The following is a 26,821-nucleotide window of genomic DNA, read 5'->3' on the forward strand; positions in this document are numbered from 1 at the left end:
GTCATTAAAGATAAACATGAAACTCAACCCTGTTTGGTTAAGTTTGAATCTTTCAGTGTTAATATGTTCTAGATGGCATTAACCTTTCTGGTTCATTTGCTGAACTTCATGGCAAACAATAAATGCCATGAAGTCTTAATAAAATACAGGAATCAACTGATAGTGCGCTTCTTTAACTGCTCAGGAATCACCAATACTTATGAAGGTAGATTTGTGTCTTTATTACGCAAACAAAAAAATATGTTTTGAAAGCAAATTTCTCGCACTGCAATCAAAAATCAAGTTTGTAAGTGAAAATATATAAACTGAGAATAAATTATTTGTTAGTTTTGCTTATGAAACTATAATTTTTGGTTGCAAAACAAAAACCTTTGCTTTCAAAACGAAAAGATACGGTTTCAAAACGAAAAGCTACGGTTTCAAAACCAAAAGCTACGGTTTCAAAACCAAAAACTACGGTTTCAAAACCAAAACCAAAACGTAAAGTTACGAGTTGAGTTTGGACGTAGTGGGCGGGGCATACGCTGCTGAATGAGCCAGGAGTTTCTATTGGTGGGTTCGACTTGGATTCCGGCATCTACTTCCACTGTAGAGGTTACTGTGATGAGCGGCATGGAGGTAAATTGACATTATATTGCTCTGTTAGCACTTCACTTTGTTTTCATGTTGTTAGTGTCGTAGGGTCTCTTTTTTTAAAGAACGACATGAGGTGTTGTTGACATGAAGCTTCACTTTCTGCGTGCATGTAACGTAAGTCGAACCCACCAATAGAAACTCCTGGCTCATTCAGCAGCGTATGCCCCGCCCACTACGTCCAAACTCAACTCGTAGCTTTACGTTTTGGTTTTGGTTTTGAAACCGTAGCTTTTGGTTTTGAAACCGTAGCTTTTCGTTTTGAAAGCAAAGGTTTTTGTTTTGCAACCAAACATTATAGTTTCATAAGCAAAACTAACAAATCATTTATTCTCAGTTTATATATTTTCACTTACAAACTTGATTTTTGATTGCAGAAATTTGCTTTCAAAACATATTTTTTTGTTTGCGTAATAAAGACACAAATCTACCTTCATAAATACTCACGCACAATGTGCAATAATTGAAATTTCACCATGACAACACATGAGATGTGATAGATTAGTTTAATAAAGTTAAAAGAAAAACAACCACACAGTGTGTTATTCTAATGAATATATATATATATATATATATATGCACACACAATATTTTTTATAATGGTACTCAAACCTGAACTGGATAGTATTGTTGTAGGCCTGTAAAAGTATCTTTATCTGGTGGCTTCACATTAGACTCTTCCAGCATATAGAGGTCCTGCCACAGGAGTTTTTTTTCCTCTTAATTTTTGTCCCTTGGTGTTGCCTTACCCTCTGACGTCACTTTAGTGCGACAAGTAACAATGGTAAGTGAGCAAGCAGTTTTCTCTGCGGCTCGTATTTTTATTTTTCTTAAACGTTTTATTCGTTGATACAGCATTGCTCATAGTACTTGAAACGTTAACATTTGTGCTGCCATATTGTTTCAGGTGGCTTTATGTCTTATTTGTGATGTAACAACGGAATTAAAAGTAGGTTAGAGCCTACTAGCCGAAGGCTAACGTTAGCTACATTAATATTTCTATCGTTTGGCAATAGTCGTTGTCCTAGCTGTAACTTAACTAGCATAGTCATTCATGTTAGAAAGGTAGCTTTTTCCCTTTTTCTAAGTGAGCGACGTTATATCGTTGATGACAATGTTGAAGTCTCTCCAGTAATACAATGTAGCGTGTTGAATTTAGCTATTCTGACAGGTATGGTTAACGGCGAAGTAAGCTAACGTTAACTTTACTATAAACAGCTCAGCTAATGAGCTATTTAGAAAGAGAAATAGCGAATGTTATCGTTGAAGGTCACAATGCACTGATAGATGCGTTTCCTCTCATCTTTATTCACGCATGTCTGATATTATTTTAGGGTCAAAGCCAGAGTGGAGGCCACGGTCCGGGAGGAGGCAAGAAGGACGACAAGGTGAGAATGACACAGCTTCTGCTAGCTAACGTCTGAAACTGTTATGATAGCCAAATATTATTCTTTTGTGATGATTTAACTAATAATTAGGTTGGTTTAAATCACAATTAGACCTGAAATATGTGGTCAAACTGAAGGTAATTGCCTGATATCTATCTACTCAATATAGTATTGTAAGACTTTTTTTGTGTTGCTTCTTTTCTTCTTACTATCTGTCCAGCCAGCCACACATGTTGTTTGCTAAACACTGTGGTCCGGTGTAGACCACTGGCTTTATTCAAAAGCTTAGGTGAAAAGTATTAAACGCTTCTGTACTAAATGTAGGCGAATATCCTGAGGGGCAGGTGGCACCTTACATGGTAGCTCCTGCCATCAGTGTATGAATGGGTGTGAATGGGTGAGTGATGACATGTAGTGTTAAAGCGCTTTGAGTGGTCGGAAGACTAGAAAGGCGCTATACAAGTACAGTCCATTTACCATATCTTGTAAGGATGTTTGTGCCAAGGTATTTAAACACTGTATATGATGGGTTTCTTTTTATTACCTTCTCTGACATGTGTCATCCCACTTTGTCCCAATCGAAGGATAAGAAGAAAAAATATGAGCCTCCAATTCCCACCAGAGTTGGCAAGAGAAAGAAGAAGACCAAGGGACCAGATGCTGCCAGTAAACTACCATTAGGTAAGGAACTGAAAAAGCAGAGTCTTGTGAAGACGTGTTTTATCTGTCTGGTAGCCTGTCTCAGTTCTTAGGTCTCCTGCTGAGCTCTATTTTATCTCACTGGATACAACTGTGAATACTGTTAAGCATTTATCCCTGACATAGCTGGTAGAGAGTTTGTAAATAGAATCAACTGACTTTATTTTGGCATGATTGAATTTGATAGAGCGATCACAAAGTTTGTGTTTATGTCAGTTTTGAATGTACACTCTAAATGTACTGGCCTGTGTTTGTCTTCCAGTCACCCCTCACACTCAATGCCGTCTGAAGCTGCTGAAGCAGGAGCGGATCAAGGATTACCTGTTGATGGAGGAGGAGTTCATCAGAAACCAGGAGCAGATGAAGCCTCTGGAGGAGAAACAGGAGGTCAGCCCTTGTTATACATTTGCCTAACTTGCTTTTGCGCTGTTATATTTCGGTAAAATCTAGGTACAATAATCCTGTTCTTTTTTTTTTATGTATATACAATTTATTGAACTTTGGTCAAACTATAGAACAGACCAAATCTTAACTTCTCCTACTATTTTTCTTTTATAGTAATCCTAGTCTTATCTCTTTTGCAGGAGGAGAGGTCAAAGGTGGACGACCTGCGGGGGACCCCCATGTCTGTCGGCACTCTGGAGGAAATCATCGATGACAACCACGCCATTGTTTCCACCTCAGTGGGATCAGAGCACTATGTCAGCATCCTGTCCTTTGTGGATAAGGATCTGCTGGAACCAGGCTGCTCTGTCCTGCTCAACCACAAGGTGATATTTAGTGAGAATCCTTATTTAAGTTTACCGTTTTAGAAATACATTAATTTTTATCAAAATACCTTTATTTGAAAGAGTACGATTCAAGACAGTAACATGGAATAATTACAGTTAACTTCCTAACTACATAACTTAACTATGACACTGCTCTACTATTCGTCAATCTAGGGTCAACAAGTATCCGCCATTTCCCCAAAACACTTTTATAATCTCTGCCACCTCCTTCAACTGTAATACCATTCACATTTGTCTTGTGTTTGTGTGGCGCTTGCAGGTTCATGCTGTGATTGGTGTGCTGATGGATGACACTGATCCTTTGGTGACGGTGATGAAAGTGGAAAAGGCCCCACAAGAAACCTACGCTGACATCGGCGGGCTGGACAATCAGATCCAGGAGATCAAGGTACAGTAAATATTACACGAACGGCTCGTCCATCTCAAAGCAGATTCTCTCCAAGCATAAATCATTTCTCTACTCCCCATCTTCATTACTAGTTCTCTAAACACAAATATTGACCACAGCATGGATAATGCTTTTTGTAGCTTTCACAGTGACCTGTTTACATCAAATTGAAGGTTGAATTATTTATGTATATAACATATTTTCCTTGTGGTTGACGGTGCAGTTTCTGTTTTTTAATAGGAGTCAGTGGAGCTGCCTCTCACACATCCAGAGTATTATGAAGAGATGGGCATAAAGCCTCCCAAAGGTGTCATCCTATATGGACCTCCTGGCACAGGTGAGTGCTTCATTAAACATGGGACCAACAGTGGCTCTCATAGGCAGTTATAGGAAGCAAAAGTGTAACATTTTATGAATCTACTTTACCTTCCACCCAGTTCATTGTACCCCCTTTATGAAGCACTGATAATGTTTCACTATTATGTGGTACTACCTAACCTTCAAGTTTTCGGTTTAATCAAGTGAAATTCAGAGATAAAGGTGTATTTACCCCAGATTGATGTCACAGGCAAATCCCGTTGGGTCATTAGGGACTTTTTTAAAGGGCACCACAGCAGGGAAGGTGAGAGACTGTCACCAGCCTCTGTGCTGTGTGGGGAAAAAAAGGGCTCTACAGCCAGTGTCACACAGTTGTAATGATTCAAAATGTGAAAATCTGTAAAAAAACAACAACAAAAAAAACAGTTTATTAGCGGGGGTTTCATTATAGCAGTATAATTAGCCATGGACCTCTGTGATTAGTTGTGTGAACTCAACCTTTGTCACAGTGTACGCCATTTGTAAAAAAGTCATTTCTACAAATATACAAATCAAACCTGCTGATTGATCAATATCTCATTTACAAAGAAAATACAGACATTTCAGATTGGTGAATTTCAATACAAGGGCCTAGTGCATTTCTATAGAACTATGTGTAGTTACACATAATTGCTGTTACAAATAGAGTAGCTTAGAAATACAGTTTAATTCCTGCACAAAGGCAAGTGGATAAATCGTCTTTAAAGGCTTAATCTTTGTGGATGTCAGTGACTGTTTTGTTGTTGTCCTTGAGAAGAGAACAACATTTTCATAGATAATGTGTATTTTTCATCTGGACTCATTTAGCCTTCAGCTAATGTTTTTGTTTTTTTCTCACTGCAAAGCATCACTATAGCAAGTCATAGCACCATGTCGGCCTGCTTTCTGTTTACACCTGCTTTCTCATAAGATCACTTGAATTGGTGTGTTTCTCCCTCTGGCACGATCATGTCAATGATATCCTCTAGTGTGTGATGCGCTATTATTTAGAACTATTGCAGTGTGTGCATGTTGAGATTAGAAAAGCTTTTCGTGTGTGTGTGTGTGTGTGTGTGAGATGCAAGCCAATTTTAAACCCTGTCGTCTGAGCCCGGCTTTATTCAGTGCTGCTGGTGGCACTCTGCATTGTTGTAAACCTTTATCACCTTTTTATGAAGCTAGTTTATGAAATGATACAATATATAATATCACTCTTTATTTTGATCAAGGGTAACACAATAGATGCACTGAGACATTTATAGTCTTTGATATCAAGAGATGCCACTAGTTCTTTTAACCAGGCAATAATAATACAAAATGAAGTAAAGCCCTCCTTATTGCATAAAACATATATTAAGTATTGCAGATAGCGCATGTATTGATTTCTTTGGGGGCTCTAATCACTTATGACGAAACAATGTGATGTGTGTGTGTGACCTTTTAATACCGGCTTTTAGATGAATGTGTGATTATTTTGATACAAATGTATTCATTACTGATAGATTTAAATATCTCACAAGTCCAGCGTTGGTGTGCTCTTCTACTCTGCTGATAACTAATATCCACCTGGATGTTATGCAACTAGAACATAGACCTGGAGTGAACGAGGGCTCAGCTGTTCATGTCGGGATCCTCTTAACTAACTTGTCTCTTTCCACTCTCGCTTAGTGCTACAGCTCTGTAGTTTTTTGTGTTCTCGTGCTAAAAGTATACTTGAACATGTGGCACAGAATGAATGTATGTCATGTTATGCATGTGCCAGGTAAGACGCTGCTCGCCAAGGCCGTAGCCAATCAGACATCAGCCACCTTCCTGCGCGTCGTGGGCTCAGAGCTGATCCAGAAGTACTTGGGAGACGGGCCCAAGCTGGTCCGAGAGCTCTTCAGGGTAGCAGAGGAGCACGCGCCCTCCATCGTCTTCATCGATGAGATCGATGCCATCGGCACAAAGAGGTACACAGACGTCTCCAAAAAGTATTTCAGACTGAGAACTTTAGAGCAGCAGAGCAGTGATAACCTACACCTTTGAGGTGTTGGATTAGTAAGTGTGGTAACTGGTTTACGCCTTGATATATTACAGCTTTATTTTTAGCAATACCTAACACCACATTGAACTACAGGAGGATGACATTTGTTTTTCAAGTGGGCATGATGTAATGCTGCAGCTAGTGGTGCAAGGGATCATAAAACTCTAAGATCGGATCACAGATCGGATCAGCACAAAGAAAAGGAGCAAATATAACTTTTAGAGATCCCTGATCATGGTTTTTTGGCCGCTGATACCAAATGCCGATCATTGATGATCCATATTGTTGTTTGAATATAGCAGCTGGTCTACAAGGCTCCAGACTAAAAATCATTTCAACCACTCTGAAGTCTGTAAAGCATAAACAATTCTAAATGTTATCCTTTTACTTACTTCAATAATAGATGTATAATAATGTATTTTTATGGATTAAAACAAATCTAGTCATTATTAATTTTAATGTATAATAATCTTCTTAGAGCTAGTGTTAGGAAGTTAAACAGCTCATAATTCATCTCTAATATCTATTTTATATTTATGTGGATTTATTCAAGTTTCTCATCAAAACTACATTTTACAGATTACATGTGAACACATCATGATATCGTTCTAATGTACCTTCAGCTAGTACTCATTTTCACTGAACAGAGCCTGAAGGCATCATCATGTAACTGAAGTGAACCTCCATTCTCCTGATGATTTAAACACGGAGTGGTTGTTTACATTGGAACGTTATCAGAGATCAGCGACTATAAAAGCATAAATAATTTCCTGATCACATATTTGCGTACCGATAACGGATCAACCGTGGTCCGTTACACCACTAGCGGTAGCTTTTCTATCTGTTATTTGAGAAAGGGTATGACAGTTACAGGACCAGTGGCGACAGACAGAAACATTGTTAGGCCGGATATTGGCTGACTTGCATGAAGGAGCCTGGTTGGATGTTGACGTGCATAATAAATGAGCTTATAGGTGTTGCCGGGCTCGGCCTCACATAGAAAAGGCAGCAAACATTGCAGTTAAATGGATTAATGACAACAGGACTGCAAGTAGGATGCACTTGGACTCTGAGGATGTAGATCTGAGGGCAGCGAAGTGGATTCTTTAAATTCTGAAGAAGAATGTATATGTCCTGTCTGTGTTGTGTAGGTATGACTCCAACTCTGGAGGTGAGAGGGAGATCCAGAGGACCATGCTGGAGCTGCTCAATCAGTTGGATGGGTTTGACTCCCGGGGAGACGTGAAGGTTATCATGGCCACCAATCGGATAGAGACCCTGGATCCAGCCCTCATCAGACCTGGTCAGTAGGAGTCTGATTGGATGGTTGTATAGAAGTCTATGAGAAAATGACTCTACTTCTTTCTTGATTTATTACCTCAGTAAACATGACTTTATGGTCTCAATCTCTAGTTTTAAGTCTTCAATACAGCATGATGTTCATTTAGTACATTATGGTCCATTTAGAGTCAAACAGACCATAAAGCAGAGTATGCTTTAGGGCGGGGCTACACGGTGATTGACAGGTCTCTACCAGAGACGTACACGGCATCTCTATAGCACTCCTCCTCAGTCCAGATATGGACACTCTGTTCACTGGTTGAAAAAAAAAAAAATCCAAGATGGCGAAAAGACTTTATTAATTAAGTTTCCTCTTGATTAATGTTGTGATGATATTTTTGAAAGTCTTGCTAATTTCAAAAATCAGTTATTCATTTGGTTAAGATGCCAGTTATTTATTGATTACTTAAGAGACTGTTGACCACATGGTCAGCTGATCATCGATCAGATCTGCTTTTAAAATGCTTTACTGTAAAAGTAAAGTGTGAGCAGAATCATCATCGCAAAGGAGCTTGCTGAACTGCTTTGTAAAATGATTCATATTTGATGAACTAACATTTGCTCAATAGCACTGCTATTATTATTCATCCAGTAGTTTGAGTGACAGTTATTGGCATTAGTCTACTGAATGAAATGTGTAAGAAGCTGTTTACAGCAGCAGATGATCCGGCTCCTCCAGTCCACATGTCCAAGTGTCCTGTGGCAAGATACTGAACTCCAAATCGCTGTGGATGGCTGTGCCATCAGTGTGTGAATGTGTGATTGAATGTGTGGATTATGACATTCAGTTCAGTTTATTTTGTGTAGCCCAAAATCACAAATTTTCCTCAGAGGGCTTTACAATCTGTACACATCCTCTGTCCTAGGACCCTCACATTAGTACAGGAAAAACTCCCCCAAAAACACCTTTTTCACTGGGAGAAAAGAAGAAGAAACCTTAGAAAGAGGAGGGATCCCTCTATCAGGATAGATGTCATGTGTACAGACAAGGAGTGGTCTGAAGACTAGAAGGCTCTCTATAGAAGTCCATTGACCAGTTTGTCACGTGGTTTTCTTCTCTCCTCCTCAGGGAGAATCGACCGTAAGATCGAATTTCCTCTGCCGGATGAGAAGACCAAGAGGAGGATCTTCCAGATCCACACCAGCCGCATGACAGTAGCCGATGATGTCACCCTTGATGAGCTCATCCTGGCTAAGGATGACCTATCAGGAGCAGACATTAAGGTAAGAGCTCGCAGCTGCAGACTGGCTTTCTCTCTGATAACAGTAGCTGGATCATTCAAATAACGGGTAGGCAAATAAAACCAAAATGTACACACTGCATGATGGCTACAGCTAATTGCTCCAGTGAGGTTTTTTCTTTTTGTGTTCTTTCTTTACTCCCACAGAGTAAGTGTCTGTAAGAACACTGTGTTTTAACATAGAAGTGGTTGAAGCAGCATGGGTTTGGTAAGGGCTGCATCGTGACTGGAGATGAGTTCTGCCTCAGCCATGTATAGATTCTGTGAGTTCAACAGGTGTTGGCAGCGAGCCAGTTCACACCCAGCAGAAACAGGGAGTCAAGATGAGGGGAAGACACAAGGGCTGATTTTCAAAATGATTATTGTATCAACACTTTTAATTTAATTGTGTTTCGTCCTCCATTCAAAAAGATGGAATCCTTAATGTGCTATACATTTAACTCTTTACTTCTCACTGACTCGACTCTGCCGCCCTCATGTGGGATCTGACAGAATTCCACTCAAATGGTTTCCAGTATTTTTATCTTTTATTTGTCCTGTGGTCAGTTTAAATCTCGTCTGACTGTGTCTTTGAATGAATGTAATTGTGACAAGTTGTCATAATGGAATAAAAGCCTGCTACAGCCATTTCTAGTTTATTGGTGATAAATGTCTGTAACTATGAAGCGATGAATGTGTCTGTGGGTATGCTGGTGTGTCCTTCACATATCTCAGTAACCATCCCTCTATGGCTGTGCACCAAGGGAGTGCTGTGTGGAGTTAGGTGCACGCTGGACACTCGACACGTTCAATATGAATAAACAAGTGAATAGCACTCTGTAGAGCAGCAGGGGCGGGGCTTCTACGGGCAGCAGCTCATTGGCTGCAGGATGTACTATGCTACAACCCAAACCAGCATGTGAGCGACCGCGGGCTGGGAGCACGAGTGTCTCTTATGTAGGGAGGGCTATCGGTAGGAACTTATCCATGCTGCTCATCTGTTCGGTTCCTCGTCGGTACTCTTATCGGTTCTTTTTGGTTATTTAGTGAAAGAAAAAGACAAATAATAAGAAACAATGAACATTGCTTTATATTCATATGTAAACAAATAGTCTCTCTTGAACGGCAACAGCAGAAATGTTTAAATAACTCACTATTGTTGACTATTTTATTTCAATGCCAACAACAAATGTAAATTTGAGAACATTCCTGCAGGGAGGAGTTTATTATTATTATTATTATTATTATTATTATTATTATTATATAATAGGAGTTGAGAGCCGTGGTCGTCTCCCTACAGTAAAGAAACGGTAAAGTGGGACTAGTGGCTTCTAAATAGCTTCTAACACAGCTGCTCCTCTTATTAATAACTGTATCAAGCAGCTCACTACACACTGACAGACGTGTTAGTTGTTCCCTAAATCGCTTTGACTTATGGATTAGTTTGAAGCGTGCTGACCTAGAATGTATCTTTGTATTTCTACGTAGATTTGTTTCAGACTTGTGTGAACAAACATTTCCAATAATAAAAATTCCCGACAGAGCCGTTTGAAGTCCAAAAATTAACTGAAAACAAAATGTTAGAATTTCCAAAATGATATAATCACTTGAATAAAATGATTAGCTGCAGCCGTCATTCTGTTGTTCACCTCTCCTCTCACTGTGTCCTCCAGGCCATCTGCACAGAAGCAGGCCTCATGGCGCTTCGTGAGCGCCGTATGAAAGTCACCAACGAAGATTTCAAGAAGTCCAAGGAAAACGTCCTGTACAAGAAGCAGGAGGGCACGCCGGAGGGGCTCTACCTCTAACCTTCACCTTTGATGTTTCTCTCACCCTTCTATCTATCGCCGTGTGAAAGACGGGAGGCAGCAGTGACTTGTCTGTCTCTCCAGAGAGAGTTTTGATATATTTTGTGCATGTCATGTCTGGCTTATCCCAATCTCCTGTTACCGTTACGTGAATAAAAGGACAGAAAAATGATGGTGGTGTGTTAGACATCTTGTTTTATTTTGTGGAGCCTTCTTGTTTGTACAGAGGCAGCAGATTCCTGTATGTTGAGTTCATCGCTGTGCTGTAATGTCTAAAGATCATTAATCACATTCATTTTTCTATTAGTTCAGGCTCTGTGTGGTCTCCCCTCTGTGTGGTCTCCCCTGGTGTCACAAACAGAATCCATCATAACAATATGCAAACTTACTTTCAGAGGAAGATATGTTTTGACAGCTCAGAGGCGAGACAAATGTTTGAAAGAATTGCCAATCTGCTCATTTGTAGAAACATTCTTAATTACTTCAGTATTCCATATGACTCCCACACACTTGTGACCGTGCACATATATAAATCTGAGTGACGGACTGAACACACCCTGACTAGCATTTTACTCTGACGTTGCCTCCAGGAGCAGCAGCGTGTCTTTGCACTGATGCTTCACTCCTAAATGTTTAAATGGCCTGAGCAATAGAGAGAGGAAAAACATGACTTCTGCACATGCTCATACATCTGTGGCAGCGGGATGAGTGCAGCCTGTGATTTCATTTTGCCGTCTTCAATTCAAATGAGCTGTTACGTTATTACAGCGCGGTTAAGTCCCTCCAGCTAAGCTGCCCTTGCTGCAGTCTTGACATGCGGAGAGCAGCAGCACTGATTTAATTCTTCTTGATGTGGAGCAACGTGTAACTCGGTGCTCAGCAGAAAGTGGCCCCATGCAGCAGCATCGAGCCGCTTGGCAGGGCCATCTCTGGGAGAACGGAGCCACTGCTGCAGCCCCCCTCCTCGGAAACACTCCTTATTAAATCAGTCACGCATTTCAACTGCAGCTCCTACATCGGAGCGCATTCAGCAAATGGATGAGAAAAAAAACATTTAAATCAAGCGTGGCGAGTTGGGCCAGAGTCTGGGAGGGTTACAAGAAGAGGGGTGTGTGATGTAATGAGGCATTTGTCCTGTCAGCTAAAGGCAAACTGTGGGTTGGGTGTCCCTACCCCCCCTGAGCTCACAGATACTGATGGAGGATGATACAGCACAGGGATGAACATGGTGTTGGCATTCTCTGAAAGGTCACATCCAAATTATCGTCCATTCACTGTGTGGTCACATTGTGCTCTACTTGATGTCTTGTTTTCATGATCATAAATTCCATAATACACGAGGGGATGAGGAACATGTGACGGAACCTAACGTTGTGCTGGATATATTAACAACAAAATAGTTTATTTGTATAGGATGGATTTATGATGATCAAATAAAGTGCTGAAATGTTCACGGAGACCTTCCACAAGTTAATGTGGAAAATGAAGAAGTTGGTTTTTCTTCAGTGGATCCACATGAGCTCTTACCAGTTTAGCAGCTACTCTTGCTGGCTTCCACGGGAAAATGGTTCCTATGATTGATGACGTACATGTGCATATACACATGCACATAAAACAATGCAATAAAAGCTACAGGGCCTGTCTGTAATATAAGCAGCAGTACTGCAGCACACACACTACAGTGATATACGCAGTCTACAAATGCAATATAGATTATTCCTCCCTATTATATTCTTGTTTTATTCAACTAAAACAAGGTTCAAGGTTGTTTTATTTGTCAACAGGGTTGCACAGTGAAACTTAAGATTGTATTCCCATTTTGTTACATAAGAAAATCACTTTTTTTTTTTAAAGCAACACTATTCAGGGAGTTTCTGATGAATAATAATTACTCTGCTGAATGGCCCACTGTGGGACAGCTCCATTGTGATCCATTGTCTCGGTCTAGTTTTCGTGTTAAGGACAGTGATGCACACAACCCTTCGTACAGCCTTGTAAACACATTGAAAGACCGAACCTACGCAATGAGTGGGGAACACTAAAGCAACCCACCCGTCACTAACACATTGCAGTGAATTCTAGACGTGTGTGTGTGTGTGTGTTTCGGCCAGAACACATCCGGGTCTGTTGAAGGGTTTGGCGGCTCCTCCTTCCGCGTTGCAACCTGGCTTCTGGACACAACCGCTCATGACTTCTACACTTTGTCCGCTTGGTGGAGCTTGTGTCAGATCCACCACACAGAGACTGGAGGACTTGTGTTTGAGGATTATGACAACACAACGATACCAACTGCTCTGCTCTATTCTGCCGAGTCATTCTACCTACCGAAGTCAATGCGTGTCATTGAGGAGGAGGCAGACATGTTAGCTTCAGTAAATGACACGACAGGCTCGTTTTGGTCGTGAAATGCAACGCGCCACAGTTGTGTGCCGCTTAAATACGGAGGCACCGACCCTGCTGCGCTTCATTGTTAATTCCACGTAGCCCTACCACACTTTGTAGTAGCCAATAGTAAGTCTGCGCACTTCCCATATCGAGCCTATCAAACATTTAGCCCGCACCAATGGAAACCTGTCGCATTTTCCACCCGTCTCGACCAAACAAATCCAAACAATTACACGCATTGATGAATCTCTGGAAACGCGGCACTGGATGGTGCGTTGGTTTTTACGTTTCCTGTATTTATATTTATTATATTTCCGTCAAGTGCCACAGCCTGGTGCAATGCAGGTCCCGTGTAGCCAATCAAAGCGGCCGACACATGGAGTATAATATTGCAGGTCTGCAGCGGCCAATCAGAAACGCCATCACACACCGTCACGGCAAATTCTCCAGTGTCAACCGGGCTGCTTCCTACACTAGTAGTATCCTTCCGCACTTGAAAACTAGTACTCTGGATAGGGAAATCTAACTCTCTTTTTGGATTAATAAGAAGCCAGATGGATGGATGGTAGCTAATGTGTTATTGGGGATTTGATTTTTCAAAAGTGAAGTTGATCTTCAGTTAAATCCTGTGAAGTTGAGAGTTATGACAATTATATGCTACAATTTAAAGGCACAGTCTGCATTTTTTTTAAGCCTATGAGTTTGATTACGGTAATCAGAATTGCTACACATGGCAATACAATTATTGATGAATTGACCTTTATTGCATTAAGACATATTAGACTTGCTAGACTGTATATTGAAGCCATAGGCTTTAATTGTCTAAATTATATTTATGATTATTGTAATTTTTACAAATGCCCACTGTCTTCCACGAATTTGGTTGTTGATTTATTTTGCCATGATGGGGACTATCCTTATTTTACAATGACTTGTGATGGTTATCAGAATGTGAAAAGTGGGAGAAATTCACAGATAAGACGATTTAAAAAAATATATATTTCTAGATACAGTAAGTGACAATTACCAAAACTCCTTCATGTACCCTGTACATTTACATATGGGATGATAAAGATGGTGGCTCAGTTCAGCTGTAGTTTTTTTTGCCCACTCAAAGTTAATTCCAGTGTTTATGTAAACCGGTAACGCCTCAATAACTATTTGGGTTTAACTTTAATTTGCAGCTTTACTGCCACTTAATCTAACCTGGCCTGAAAGCTCCCAAGGGGCTTACCTTAAAAAAAACAATAAAATACTGCTTCTCGAAAGGAAACATATCAAAAGGTGATTGCTGAATATATAGAACAAATATCTATGTCAATAAAAGTATTTTCATCTAAAAACACTTATTCAGGTTCACCTTACAGGACGTTGGCCTTGTTTCTGGTGATGGAGGCCAGTGACAAACTCAGCACAGCAACATATTAACTGTGGAGGTTTGATCATCAGTGTTTAGTATATGCAGGGATGTTTTATGGGCAACACTCTTAATGTACACCATGTAAACATTGAAAAGACAGTGTTAACAATAATCCTCCAAACATCCAGTGCATCTCCAGTTGTGTACTTTCATGTGAGTGTGAGGATGCCCCGATGACTGGCTTGTCTTCATGTCTTCTGCTGGAGGCCTGCGCCGCTGCAGCAACCCTCAAATCGAAATAAGGAAGTGAGTGATCAGTGCTAGTGCGGCGGAGGGATACACAGGCAATCCCCATTCTGGCCACGGCCAATATACACACTCCTAACCCGCCAGTGGAACTCCATCTAAGGAACGAGCACACTCCTAGTCTGCCTCTACAGACCAACAAGCACACAACCCATCCGCCATGGTATGTATTGTCATTCATTCTGTGCGGTGAGGAAATGCGTTTTAATTCTAGCGCAGCCTGTTTCCTACAAATAATAACGCGGTGTAGATGGATGCTTTTCCGTTCCTGCATGTTTCATATCTGCTATTCAGTCGTTGATTCCAATAGGAGCTATCCGTACGGAGACGGAAAACGCCCGCTAACCGCATTTGACATGTTCTAGCTAGTGCATGGGGTGAAAAGCAGCTCTGCTATGGTCTTTGTGGGTTAATGACTGAAATAATGTCCACCTTCCAAACGGGACCGTATTTCCTCATAACTGCGCAATACGGCATTATTTGGTATTGGTCTACGTCGGGTCAAGTAGCTGGTTCGCGGCTGCAAGGTGCAACTCGAATTAATTCTTGGACTAGAATGAGTGGCATGGGAATAACTAGCCAGCTATTCTGGGTCATTACAGGATAATTCTACAGCCATAAATGCGTTAGGGTGTATTTTACAATCCGCCTTAAGAGCGCAGGCGTGTTGAGCCCACCCAACGTTGCTAGAGACACGGCAGAACCATACGTGGACATTTTCTCTATCGGAGCCGACATGTTTCAACTCGTCTGTTGGAGAGATACAGGTTTTATTCTCTGTTTCCGCCGTCCGCCCCCCCCCCCCCCCATGAGGAGAACGAGCTGGCTGCGTATGGCTTCCCTTTTTCTCTGTTGCACCATCTTGCTGCTCGAGCCGAGCCATGATGGGTAACGACACTGTTGTATCTCGTCAGTGTTCCGCAACGGAAACGGACCATATTCTGTAATTACACGGTTATAGCTACAGTGTAAAGGCTACTACAAACGGCACGAGACGCAGTTCCGCCCTGACTGCGGCTCCGGGGGTTTTATCTCGGGCTATGCTATCTGCTGGTCTTATGTCGGCTTATTTGGTTGCCTCTTTGCAAATTTTCGATGCCATGCAAATGTTGCTCCCGTGAGAGTAGTCCGTGAAGCTCTCTCTGCTCTGGCCACCACAAAACATCAACAGCTGTGGAGTTTAGTCGACTTTCTCCAAACCAAATTCGAATATCACAAGACCATGATGCCACTTTAATACTTACATATTTTAAAAGCTTATGTAGTATGCTGGTGCAACTTACATTCTGAGAAAAGACAGTGTTTCAATAGGCCTCAGTGACTTTGCAAAATACATTAACATGCACATTACCACGCCATTCTAGCCAGATGTTGGAGACACACTCTCACATGCACACTGACATCTGCAACCAGCTAATGAAACCTGCTACGTCACACACGGAGAGGTTACCGGGTGGAAATGACCTGCATGTGGAAAAGAGGCCTTCAAACTAATCCATTGATTATCAAGCCTGATAGATCATTAATGGCCCCCGAGGGAGTCAAGAAGCTGTGCCTCTGATCAAATATCCCATGTATGGTATCGAGCTGCAATGCAGTTTCATGTTGCAACAGTAGTGCAGTAATTGGAGTGTAAAGTGGAATTGTTATGGAGTTAGCCTGCGTATCAGCATCTCTGAAAAGTTAAATCCACAGGCGTAAGCCTCTTGTCTGCATCAATGCCGCCATTGAAGTGGAAACAGCCTCCCCCATTGAGCTGGAAGTATCGAATATGTAGTGGGACCATGCTAAGGCCCTATCCTATTGCTGCTACGCTCTTGTTTGCTGATGCATGTTTAGTAAGTTGACGGACATCTGATCCGCTGCGATGAATAATTGATATGCTTGGCGGCAACACCTAGCCATGTCCCATGTTCCCGGTGTCCAGGAGCCACTAAGTGCTCTCTGCGGTGCGGAGGAGTACCACCAGGCCATATGGTGGACCGGCCCTGTCCACAGGGCGTGGAGAGGCTGGTGTTGTTTACACCCATCCTCTCTCCCTCCTCCCCTTCAGACACAGCCCGGGGCCTCACTGTCTTTTGTCCAAGCCTCAAAGAGAAGAGGCGTTCAGCGCTCTGTGGAGCTCCGCTCCATAGAAAGGAAGTGTGTTTGCCACACTCACTCTTTGTGTTTGTGCTTGTGTTAGGATGAATGGAAGTGTGTGTGCGTGTGTGTGTGTGTGTGTGTGTGTGTGTGTGTGTGTGTGTGTGTGTGTGTGTGTGTGTGTGTGTGTGTGTCACACCCATCTGTCGAAGTGACTGTGCGTTGGTTGTGCGTCTTTCACTCGGTGAATATAGAGAAGCGAGCTTCTTCAGGAATTGTTTTCAACAAGTGCCTACAGCGTCGCTAAAGACGAAGATAATCGTTGCCGTTCTCTTCCACCATTTTGCATCCCCTATCAAGTTAAAGCTAGTGTGAACAGTGAGCGATGCAGTATGTTTGTACAAGGGTAATATGACATCCTCGCTGGCCCAGTGAACTGCCTCCTGCCTCCCGCAGTCTTGTTTGGAGCACATTGCTGGGGCCGGCTGCCCGGGCAACGGAGGGAGTGGTTGACCCACTGGTGCCAGCAGAGCCCCGATCCCCGAACACACCTCTACAAGCTGTTATCAGGCTGGAGGCCTGGCAGTGAACAAGCCCGTCTATAGAGCGCTGTGGAGGGTGAATCACAGGGAGTTTCCTCTGAACTGTATGTCACATATAGAGAGAGAGAAGAGACGCACAGAGGGGATAAGGTCTGGAGAAGGAGGAGGAGTTAGTATTGGCTGAAGTCCAAGTGCCAGAGAAAGAGTTGAAAAGGAAGGGATGGGCCTGGTGGTGCAGCAGCACCGTGAGGCTCCAACAGCTTGGGCCTAAGCCAGTGGAGGATCCATAGCACTGAGTCACCAAACCCCACACCCAGTCCACTTAGAGAGACAGCAGGGGACAGAAAGAGACGCAGTAGCGACTCAGCATGACAAAGAGGGTGACTAAGGAGAGAAAGGAATGCAAACTTCTCGACAGAGAGGGGGTGATAAATTAACAGGAAGAGATGAGAGGGACAGAAGAAAGATGGCATCAGAAAAAAAACAAATGAGAAAGAGAATATTGGTGAAGGCGGGCGACGCGTTAGCGGTCGGCAGAGCTGTTTTGTCTCTTGACATTTCCGATTCTCATAAATGGAACTGGAGACAGGAAGAGGGCGCGGAGGGAGGGAGAGGAAAAGCATTGAATCATGTCAGCTAATTGTACGAGCGCTGCCGATGTTGTCCATGAAGCAGGCTGGATCAATCCATCCTGTGGCTGCTGCTACTCAAGCCGTGGAGAGAGGCCTCTTGTTTCTGAAAAGTCAAATGTCAGCTCGCAGTGTGTCATCTGCTGAATCTTGTCCAGTCCAACTCAATCAAATTCAATTTACTGGCTCAGTTTTACAAAATAAAGAAGCTCCACCTCCAAACATGGACTTTACAAGGCTCTAATTTGGGACTTAAGGATGGTTTTGTTATTGGATGTTTGCTTGGCGGTATCCACGGCTAGATTGCTTGAACAAACACCGACAGGCTGGAGGAATGCGCTTTGAGGCAGAACTGGCTACTCTGACTAATTCACAGGAAACATGGGGATGGAAAGTATTGGTGATGAGGAAGAATGCCATTAAGAGGAACTCAGTGTGTGTGTTTGTGTTTGCAAGAGTACACACGCATATATGTTAGTGTGCACATCTGTGACTACTCTTGTTTTATCTGTGTGTGTTCCTTTGCTGCCAGGCCAGTGTGGTCTGTTAACAATAATAATTAAAGAAAATCTTTTTTATATATATATGAAGCGGGGATGGAAGGGAACATGTGGGAGTTATTTGCGCCTCAAGCTTTGTATTCACACTTTGCTGCTGAGGGTGTGTGTTTGAAAACAGTAGCTCCTTCACAAAGAAGCTGTATCTTTCTATGTAAAAGGCCTGGCTTTGGACGCTCGCCTGAAAAACCACTTCTAGCATGTGTGAGTCACTATCAGCCATCACAGAGCCCCAGCTAGAGGAGGGAGCAGGCATGGGACCCAGCAGGCCTTCTTTCCTGTTGGTCTGACCATGCTGATATGTCCTGGAACAACCCCTCCTGGTCTGGAGGCAGCACTTCATCCGTTTCATTGCAGCATCTCTTTGCCCAAGCGGTCCCTCTTGTGTGGACCGCCATGGTGTAGCCTACTTTTTGAACATGGTGTGACTGGATCCTATGGAGCCACTCCTCAGCTGGGAACAAAATCTTGTGCAGTGCCTTTTGTAGAGCTCTCTATATCAGAGCTTTAAAACGTCCAAGTCTGATTACTGATTTTAAGCATCAGTATCAACTTTATAACAGTCAGAATCAGACTGCAGTCAAGGTGGGATCCAATCAGCATTAAGCTATGACAGGGACCAAATCAATGTAGCATGGTACAGTTCTACTCAGAGAAGAACATGCCATTTAGATCAGAAATTTAAAGGAAAAGTTAAATTATTAATATTGAAACAAGTCCTCTAACTGATTGGCGCTCCCATCCCTGGTGCATTGGGTGCTAGCTAATGAGGCTAGTCGTTCATGTGGGATTGTTGTCATTGGTAAAAGTTAGCCGTCCTGAGAGCAGATTCCAGCTGAGGCCTCTGGCGATGGCCCAACACTCCCAGCTCTCCTGAACACTGTGGCCAGTGTTGAGCCACGTGGTGATCGGTGGGCGGGGACGGCGAGGACGGCGAGGAATGTAGTGATGCAACAGTTTGGTGTTTGGAATGGTTGCCTTGTTGAGAAACTTTTAATGTTTGTAACCCCCTTCTTCTTCTTCTTCTTTTTTTCCAACCACAGGCTGACCAACTAACAGAGGAGCAGATTGCAGGTAGATGTCTCCTTTACTCCTTTCCTCACATACACACTGGCTACACACCGTGTTATTCAATAACATTCCTCTGCCACATTAGCAAGCTGACATCCCTTATTAGCTGCTCTGGTTGCCTCCACCACTCTTGAACATGGTGTGAAATAGAACATTGATGGACTTGGTAGATCATTAGCTTTTCAAACTGAACAGGAAGGAACAGGAAGAAGCATTTACAGCCTTTCATGGGCCAGGAGTAAAACCCATGAGGCAACATTAAATAGACATTTTTCCAGGTGAGCTTATGAGCAGGTTCATTCACTGAGGCACCTTGATATTCTTGATAAATAAATTATGTGGCCTTTGTACTAAAACTGGAGGCTGTACCGTTTCTTCTCAGGCAAACCCCCTTTGTGGCTAATTAGCTTGTGCTAAGGCTCCAAGGCTAATGCTCACTATTTCCTGGACTTCCCTGGATGGCTCTTTATGGCCCGTAGTTTAGAAGCCTGCTATCACTTCCAGGATTCTGCATCCTTCTGTCTTCTCACAGTCTGACATAAGATCACTGTGTGGTTTTCAGAGCTCAGCACATTTACAACTTCACCCCTGTCCACACTCATGAGGGCCAATTTACAGACAAGCATGAACTTAGTTAACACAGTATAACTTTAGTCACAAGGGATTGATTAAAGTTTGCAACCTGACTGCAGCGTCCTAACATTTCTGTAACCGCATAGCAGCGGTGCGCTAACCTCCCACTCTTACCTCCACCTCGGCAGAGTTCAAGGAGGCTTTCTCCTTATTCGACAAGGACGGCGACGGCACCATCACCACCAAAGAGCTGGGCACCGTCATGAGGTCGCTGGGCCAGAACCCCACAGAGGCAGAGCTGCAGGACATGATCAATGAGGTGGACGCTGACGGTCAGTATACACACTTGGATTTAAGGGCTGAGAGGATTCGCTGAAATAAACATTCCCCCAGAGAACTAGCTGCTGCTAAAAGACCTGACCCACAATCCACGAGTCAACGTTTTTCAGACAGTTCAGGGAAAGGGTTAAAATGACATACAGTTATTAATTAATGTGTGATAGCAGTCCTTCTGAATTTATGTCAACTATTATTTTTCTGATCAGGCATCTGACAATACGGCCTGTCATCTTGTTACATTTGTTTGTTTTTAAGATTTATAAAATAAATATGAATCAGACCAGTTTGTTAGATTTTATTATTGTTATATTAATCAAGGAATTTAAAGTTAAACAGAAGGGAGGACTAACTCATAATGGGTTGTTAGAAATTTTCCATCCAGGCAGTTGAAACATGTCACAGGACAAACTCTGTGTCTACATTTACTGGGAAAATGTATTTGAAAGATGGATAATCAGCAGTTAATTTGTTAATTGCACTCACATTTTACAAAGTAGGAAGGGTTTTAATATTTAGGTTAATAAGGTGATGCCATTCCGTTCCCATCGGCAGTTCAACTGATCCTTTCCTGCTCACACCCCCGTTTTCATCAGTGTAATGACCAACCTCACCTCAGTGCTAGGTGCTGCAGTCCTTTGGTTCATTTCAGAGGAATAGGACCATAATTCCACATAACCATTTTGTTGCATGACTTCGGTGATAAAAGCTCTGTTACATGATGGATTAAGTACAGCATCCATTACTGCCCCATCTCGGTGTTGTTGCCCACCTCCCTCCCTTTTCTACCAACTGTCAGCCAACTGTCCAGGCCAACTGTCCGGCCGGTGTTACTTTCAGATGACGTGTCCCTCTGTGTCAGCAGTTTAGTCACTGAGTGTTCAGCTCCATCATAGTGTCAGAGATCTGGGTGTGCAGGACGTACTTTCAGTGCTTCTGAGTAGAGCGGGCCAAGTGTCAAAAGACTGTCAGTGTTAGCTCAGGACCGTGATTCAGGCAGACTCCTCTAGTCACCGCATGAACACAGATCTTTATCCTCCACTGCAGAGTCTCCCAAAGGTGCTGTGATAGAGAGAATGAAAGAAAAAAAAACGTATAAAGAGAGTGGAGTCGTAGAAGTTGGTTTGCACCTGAGCTGACCGTCCTTGGGGCGGCAGAGTGGAGGATGTGAGCTGTAAGTGGGCTGCTCTGTCAGCTTATAGGATTTTGTAAATGGGGCCGCATTGATCAGGAGAAATCGATCGCACCGCAGCACGGCTGCCCCTTCATTGAAACGTCCTCCCACCATCCTCAGGGCCCCCTCCCCCTCTGTTACACTCAGGAGCAAGCACACACACACACACACACACACACACACCATCACTAACATCCCCTTGTTCTGCCTCTGCCTCCCTTGGCTGATGCAATCTAGGTCAGACGGCAATGAAGCTAGTAATGGAAAATAAAAGTGGTTACATAAGGTCTCTCTGCGCTTTGCACATCCAGTACCCACAGCAGCAGCCATGGGATGTCAGCTGGCCTATTGAAAATGTGCTTTATTTACCAAACAAGGAGGCTACGGCAAAGAGGTAGAATGAATGGAAGAGAGGACAGACGGCCTCAGACGGACAGAGAGCTGTTAAAAAGAACTAGTCTCTTGGCTATTAGATTGTGAAAGCTACACAGTGTGGGTTACAGTATCAGAAGGAATAGCTGCTGTTGATCTCACAAGCACACAGATCCTGAAACAAGCTCAGCGCACCTGCTACAGGAAACAGGATTTCATATTCCTGACGTATAATAGAAGGTGGAACGACTTAAATAGGGATCAAATAACTGCATGACATAAATATTAGCTTTAGTCACAGCACATCACTCGTCATCATTACACAACGCTGCATCTCGCTCTCCTCTCAGAGATGGAAGTTGGCTTTATGATGCAGGAAGCGCAATGAGCACACACTGAAGAGCGCTGAGATGCCTCAGCCTTCCATAGTTTGCGTCAGCACCTCTTATGTGTAATCGCACCGTCTCCCACTCGGTTCACTCCTTATATTCTCTCCTCTTCACAGCTCCCTCATCTCCATCTCCCTCTCTACCGCCCACTCGCTCCCTCCCCCTCTTTCTCTCTTTTTTCTCTCTCTCTCTCTCTCTCTCTTTCCCTCCCACCATTTTCTCTCTCTTGCTCCCTATCTTCATCCCTCCTTGCCTCCATCCCTCCCTCCTCCAGTGTAGCAGCTTGCGGTGCAGTTGAGCAGATACGGCCGGAGGGCTGCCTTGCCTCTCCAGTCGTTGTCCCCCTCAGATGATGGTTTTCCAGTTGCCCTTCTCCAAACCCGGCTCCCAACCCCTCAGTGGCAGAATGTGTTCCCTCGGTGCTGCTGGCTGCCTCTGTGTGTTAGATAACAGGTCCTTAGATTGTTACCCCAGGCTATGAGATCACCATCTGCCCCATCACATTACTGCATCCCTTTTCGTTACACACACACACACACACATCCATTCTGGTTCTCCGTTCTCTTGTTGGCTCGCTGAGGCGTGCTCTGTCATTGGTTAATCTGCGTACAATCCCTCCACCCCATCCGTCCCACCCCGTGGCTAATCCTCCCGGGTGCTTTGCCCTCGGTGTCCCTGACCTTCTCTTCAATCCCCTGACATTTTTTTTGTCAGTTTTTAATTACAATACACTGCCACGCATACTCCCAACATCTCCAGGTCTCCATATAGGCAGAGCTCACCACCATTAGATCCTTCTCCAGCCGTCCCATCCTCCCTCCTGTGGTGTCAGTTGGTGTGCTGCTGAGTTCCTCATAGATCTGTCCTCTGTCAAGAGGGTCTGATCCCCTGGTAATCCTGTCTTGACAACAGTTACATGGATATTGATCCGGTCGCAGCACAGCAGCTGCCAGTAGCCCCACCAAAACACAGTGTCAGAATGTAGAAGGGAAAGGGGGACAAATGAGGACTTAAGGGTGGATATAAGTGGACATGAAGGATAGATCTGGGTTGAAGCTCCCCAACCTCTTTTTGGCCTTCTCCCTTCCCCTCCAGCCAGAGCCTCTGACAGAGGCACCAGGAAATGAGCCTTAGGTTTATCCAGGCTGCTTGAAGGCCGAGCTACACAGTGTACTATATGTCTGCATTATGGATGACTGGCCACGGGTCCCCCTGCTATCCTGTTGCCTAGTGTATAACATATGCAACATCTTCCCAGGCTTTCCCTGAGGAAGAAAGGGAACACACACACACACAGATACCCCCCCTCCCCCCTCTCAGCCTGCAGTAGCTGTGTTTATCACAGGAAGGAAGGTTTATATTTATATGATTTTAGGGCTGCGATTACTCACGTCTCAAGTTGCAGTGCCAGGTCCGCCTCTGGAGAGAAGCTGTAGGATGTAAACGCTGGTGTCATAACTAGAGACCACAAAAGACGACTAAATACATACTTCTCTGTTGCTTCTCATCATCTAAATGCTGGGTTACATTATCTCTACTTATCCCGGTTTGCTTTTAAGTAATTGCAGCAATTTTTTGCTGATTAAAATGTGCCTCATTGATCACCCATTCCAGGAAATGGAACCATTGACTTCCCGGAGTTCCTGACCATGATGGCCAGAAAAATGAAGGACACAGACAGTGAGGAGGAGATCCGCGAGGCTTTCCGGGTATTTGACAAGGTAAATAAAGGTTTCAAAGTATAACGAGGAAATTAGAGAATCGTTACCATGCTTGGCAAACGTTTTTGCTTCATTTTGACCTTTTTAATGTATGTGGAGCAAGATGTCAAGTCATCTGGGAATCTGTTTAAATAAGCCTAATGAGTCAAAAATAACTTAAGTTTAAGTTTTCCAACTTACTGCCCGCCTAACACCTGTCAGCATGGCTCTTCATTTATCAATCTGGTGTGAATTCTTCGCTCCACAAGTTGTTATCCTGTGGGATTTATTTGGTTTAAACACATTTGATCCAATGCCGGATGTTTCCAGGATGGAAATGGCTACATCAGCGCCGCAGAGCTCCGTCACGTCATGACGAACCTGGGGGAGAAGCTAACGGACGAGGAGGTGGACGAGATGATCAGAGAAGCAGACATCGACGGTGATGGACAGGTCAACTATGAAGGTAAGAGAAAGACGGCAGTAAAGGAAGCACACAAACGCCACGGTGCACAAATAGCTTTAGTTTCCAGGCCATGGCGTAAGCTTTTATTAAACAGGGGGACCAGAGCACTTCATTTTCCAAGCTGTGTATTTCTCTGAGGGTGACCGCCAGACAAGCCAGCCACACATAATATTAGTTATTAGATGGAGGCTGCTGAAACAGAGATGGGAGAAAGCCATCCTTCTGAATTATCATCAGTGAGCCGGGAGCCTTTTCACTCCTCGCTCCCTCCCCCCTACTGTCGCTCCCTTGGAACATTACACGAGGGACTGCGCTCATTTTCTAGAAGGCTGTTGATATATTATGAACAGTCCATAAGTTCTGGCTGAAAAGTGCCCCGCTTCTATACTCCCATTGTACCAAGGAACAATGGAGAATATGTACTCAACAGACAATGAGAGCCTTCTCTTATTTATTTATATTCATTTTGGGTTCAATGAGGTGAACATGGAAGCTGTTTTGAAAGGGGACACTAATTAGGATGTGTGTTCTGGACCTGCTCAGGTTGATTAAAACAAATGAATAAAGCATTTAACAGGTGACTGCTCTCACAGGCAAGCCCTAACCCTGACGTCCCTGTTGTCTTTTGTCCTCTCTCCCTCTGCAGAGTTTGTACAGATGATGACTGCAAAGTGAAGCTTGCCCACCCCGTCCTGTCCCCTCTTAGAAGAAAAAAAAAAGGAAAAAAAAATAAAATGTTTTACTTACCTCTTGGGAAAAAAAAAATGTTCATTTATTCATACTGTTTCTGTATAGAAAATAATTGAATGTTGAAATAAAATATCCTTCTGTCCACACAGGAAAAATATAAAAATATACAAAAATATCTGCATGAAAATGATGGTTAGTGATCCTGTCCCCTCCCCCCGGAGATCAGTTTAGCATCAGTACTTAACAAGTAAAAATAATAATAACAACAAACCCTGTAACTACTACCTTCAGACTAAAGCTAAAGCATTTGGCGAACTCCTTCCAGTCCCATTTGCTAGTGGTAAATGTCTGGGCTGCCATCTCTTCTTTCTCTGTCTGTTTTCTGTTCTTCATGCATGCAGCTTGAGACCGGAGCACTAACCCCCTGCCCCCCCATCCCTCCTCCGGGCTACCAGAGCGTGCTGATTCCACTATAAGCTGTCCTCTTGTTGGTTTGGTACAGTTTTTTGTATTTGGAGAGGAACCCTGTACTGTTAAGATGAGCAAGTATACCAGGTTCTGACTCTAGCGTTAAAGTGGAATGGGACTTAATTGTATGCTAGATAAAAAGAGAAAAAAAACAATGTACAAAAAATACATTTTCAAATGTTTGGCATGTTTTGTTTTTGTTATGTTATTTGGACGGCCATCTTAGTAGTTGTGCGTCCTGCCCTTTTTAAAGGAGGGGGGACTTAAAGAGTCTTACGGTGAGCTTTCTGTTCTTTTTCTTTTCTTTTTCTTTTTCGCTGAGATGGAGTGTCTGTCCTCTTTTCTTGCAAGAGAGAATCACTGGCCTTCACTTTTCTTTTTCTTCTTCTGTTTCTCGACTCAGACAGCAGCGTAGTGAGGGGTGTTCTGTGTTCGCAGCGCATGCTATTAGGGGTGTCAGCACACCAGTCTTCGCAACTGTTCGTCTGAGTTCAGTTTACATTCATTCCAAGTTGTACATGCTAGTCTTTATTTTTTTTTTTCAAATAAAAGACCATGAACTTTATCATTTCTCATGTCGTTTTTTTTTTAAGCTTGAGTGTGGAAATGATCCAGATGGCAACAACAAGTGTTGTATGATGTCCACCGACAAGACAAACGTGTCAATAATGAATCGATGAAGAGCAGCGTCCCTGTAGGACTCCTATTACATGGCAGAGAGCTGTAGAGAGAGAGCTCCTCACAGGGGAGGGAGAGGCAGCAGAGTGTTTGCTCTGGTGCTCAGCGGTGGATATACATACACATCTATGACGCCTCTCTTCTCTCTCAAGACCTGACTGGTTGCTAGGCAACAGGAACATGCTGTAACTGGGATGTTTTTTTTTGTTGTTTTTTTTTGAAAAGGCAAGTGGGAGTTTGAATAAACCCTCCTGCTTCTGCTGATGACTCCATGTTGGCTTGTCCTAGTAAGGCAAACCAGGCCACAACGCTACTGCAATGTGCACTTTTATTCAGCACACACACACACACACACACACAGTTTGAGTACAGCACAAAAAGGTCTCCACTATGCCTCTAACACAACACTACCT

The 26,821-nt window shown here is 43.2% G+C and overlaps 2 protein-coding genes across 2 annotated transcripts; both read left to right on the forward strand.

The window, feature by feature from the left end:
* Positions 1-1,393: 1,393 nt before the first annotated feature.
* On the forward strand, positions 1,394-10,802 carry LOC137871072 (26S proteasome regulatory subunit 4). The gene is made up of 11 exons (XM_068708655.1): positions 1,394-1,417; positions 1,968-2,021; positions 2,606-2,702; positions 2,983-3,107; positions 3,305-3,490; positions 3,771-3,899; positions 4,140-4,236; positions 5,998-6,187; positions 7,413-7,564; positions 8,672-8,826; positions 10,496-10,802. Exons 1-11 carry the CDS (start codon positions 1,415-1,417, stop codon positions 10,628-10,630), a joined length of 1,323 nt encoding a protein of 440 aa, XP_068564756.1. The 5' UTR covers positions 1,394-1,414; the 3' UTR covers positions 10,631-10,802.
* Positions 10,803-14,736: 3,934 nt separating this feature from the next.
* LOC137871073 (calmodulin-1) lies at positions 14,737-26,295 on the forward strand. The gene is made up of 6 exons (XM_068708656.1): positions 14,737-14,844; positions 19,535-19,565; positions 20,324-20,467; positions 24,021-24,127; positions 24,437-24,572; positions 25,219-26,295. The coding sequence occupies exons 1-6, from the start codon at positions 14,842-14,844 to the stop codon at positions 25,245-25,247; spliced, it is 450 nt and encodes a 149-aa protein (XP_068564757.1). The 5' UTR covers positions 14,737-14,841; the 3' UTR covers positions 25,248-26,295.
* The last annotated feature ends 526 nt before the right edge of the window (positions 26,296-26,821 follow it).

The sequence above is a fragment of the Cebidichthys violaceus genome, unplaced genomic scaffold (genome assembly GCF_023349555.1).
Source record: "Cebidichthys violaceus isolate CVI_PGR_0920_01 unplaced genomic scaffold, fCebVio1.0.p SCAF_14, whole genome shotgun sequence".
Lineage (NCBI taxonomy): Eukaryota > Metazoa > Chordata > Actinopteri > Perciformes > Stichaeidae > Cebidichthys > Cebidichthys violaceus.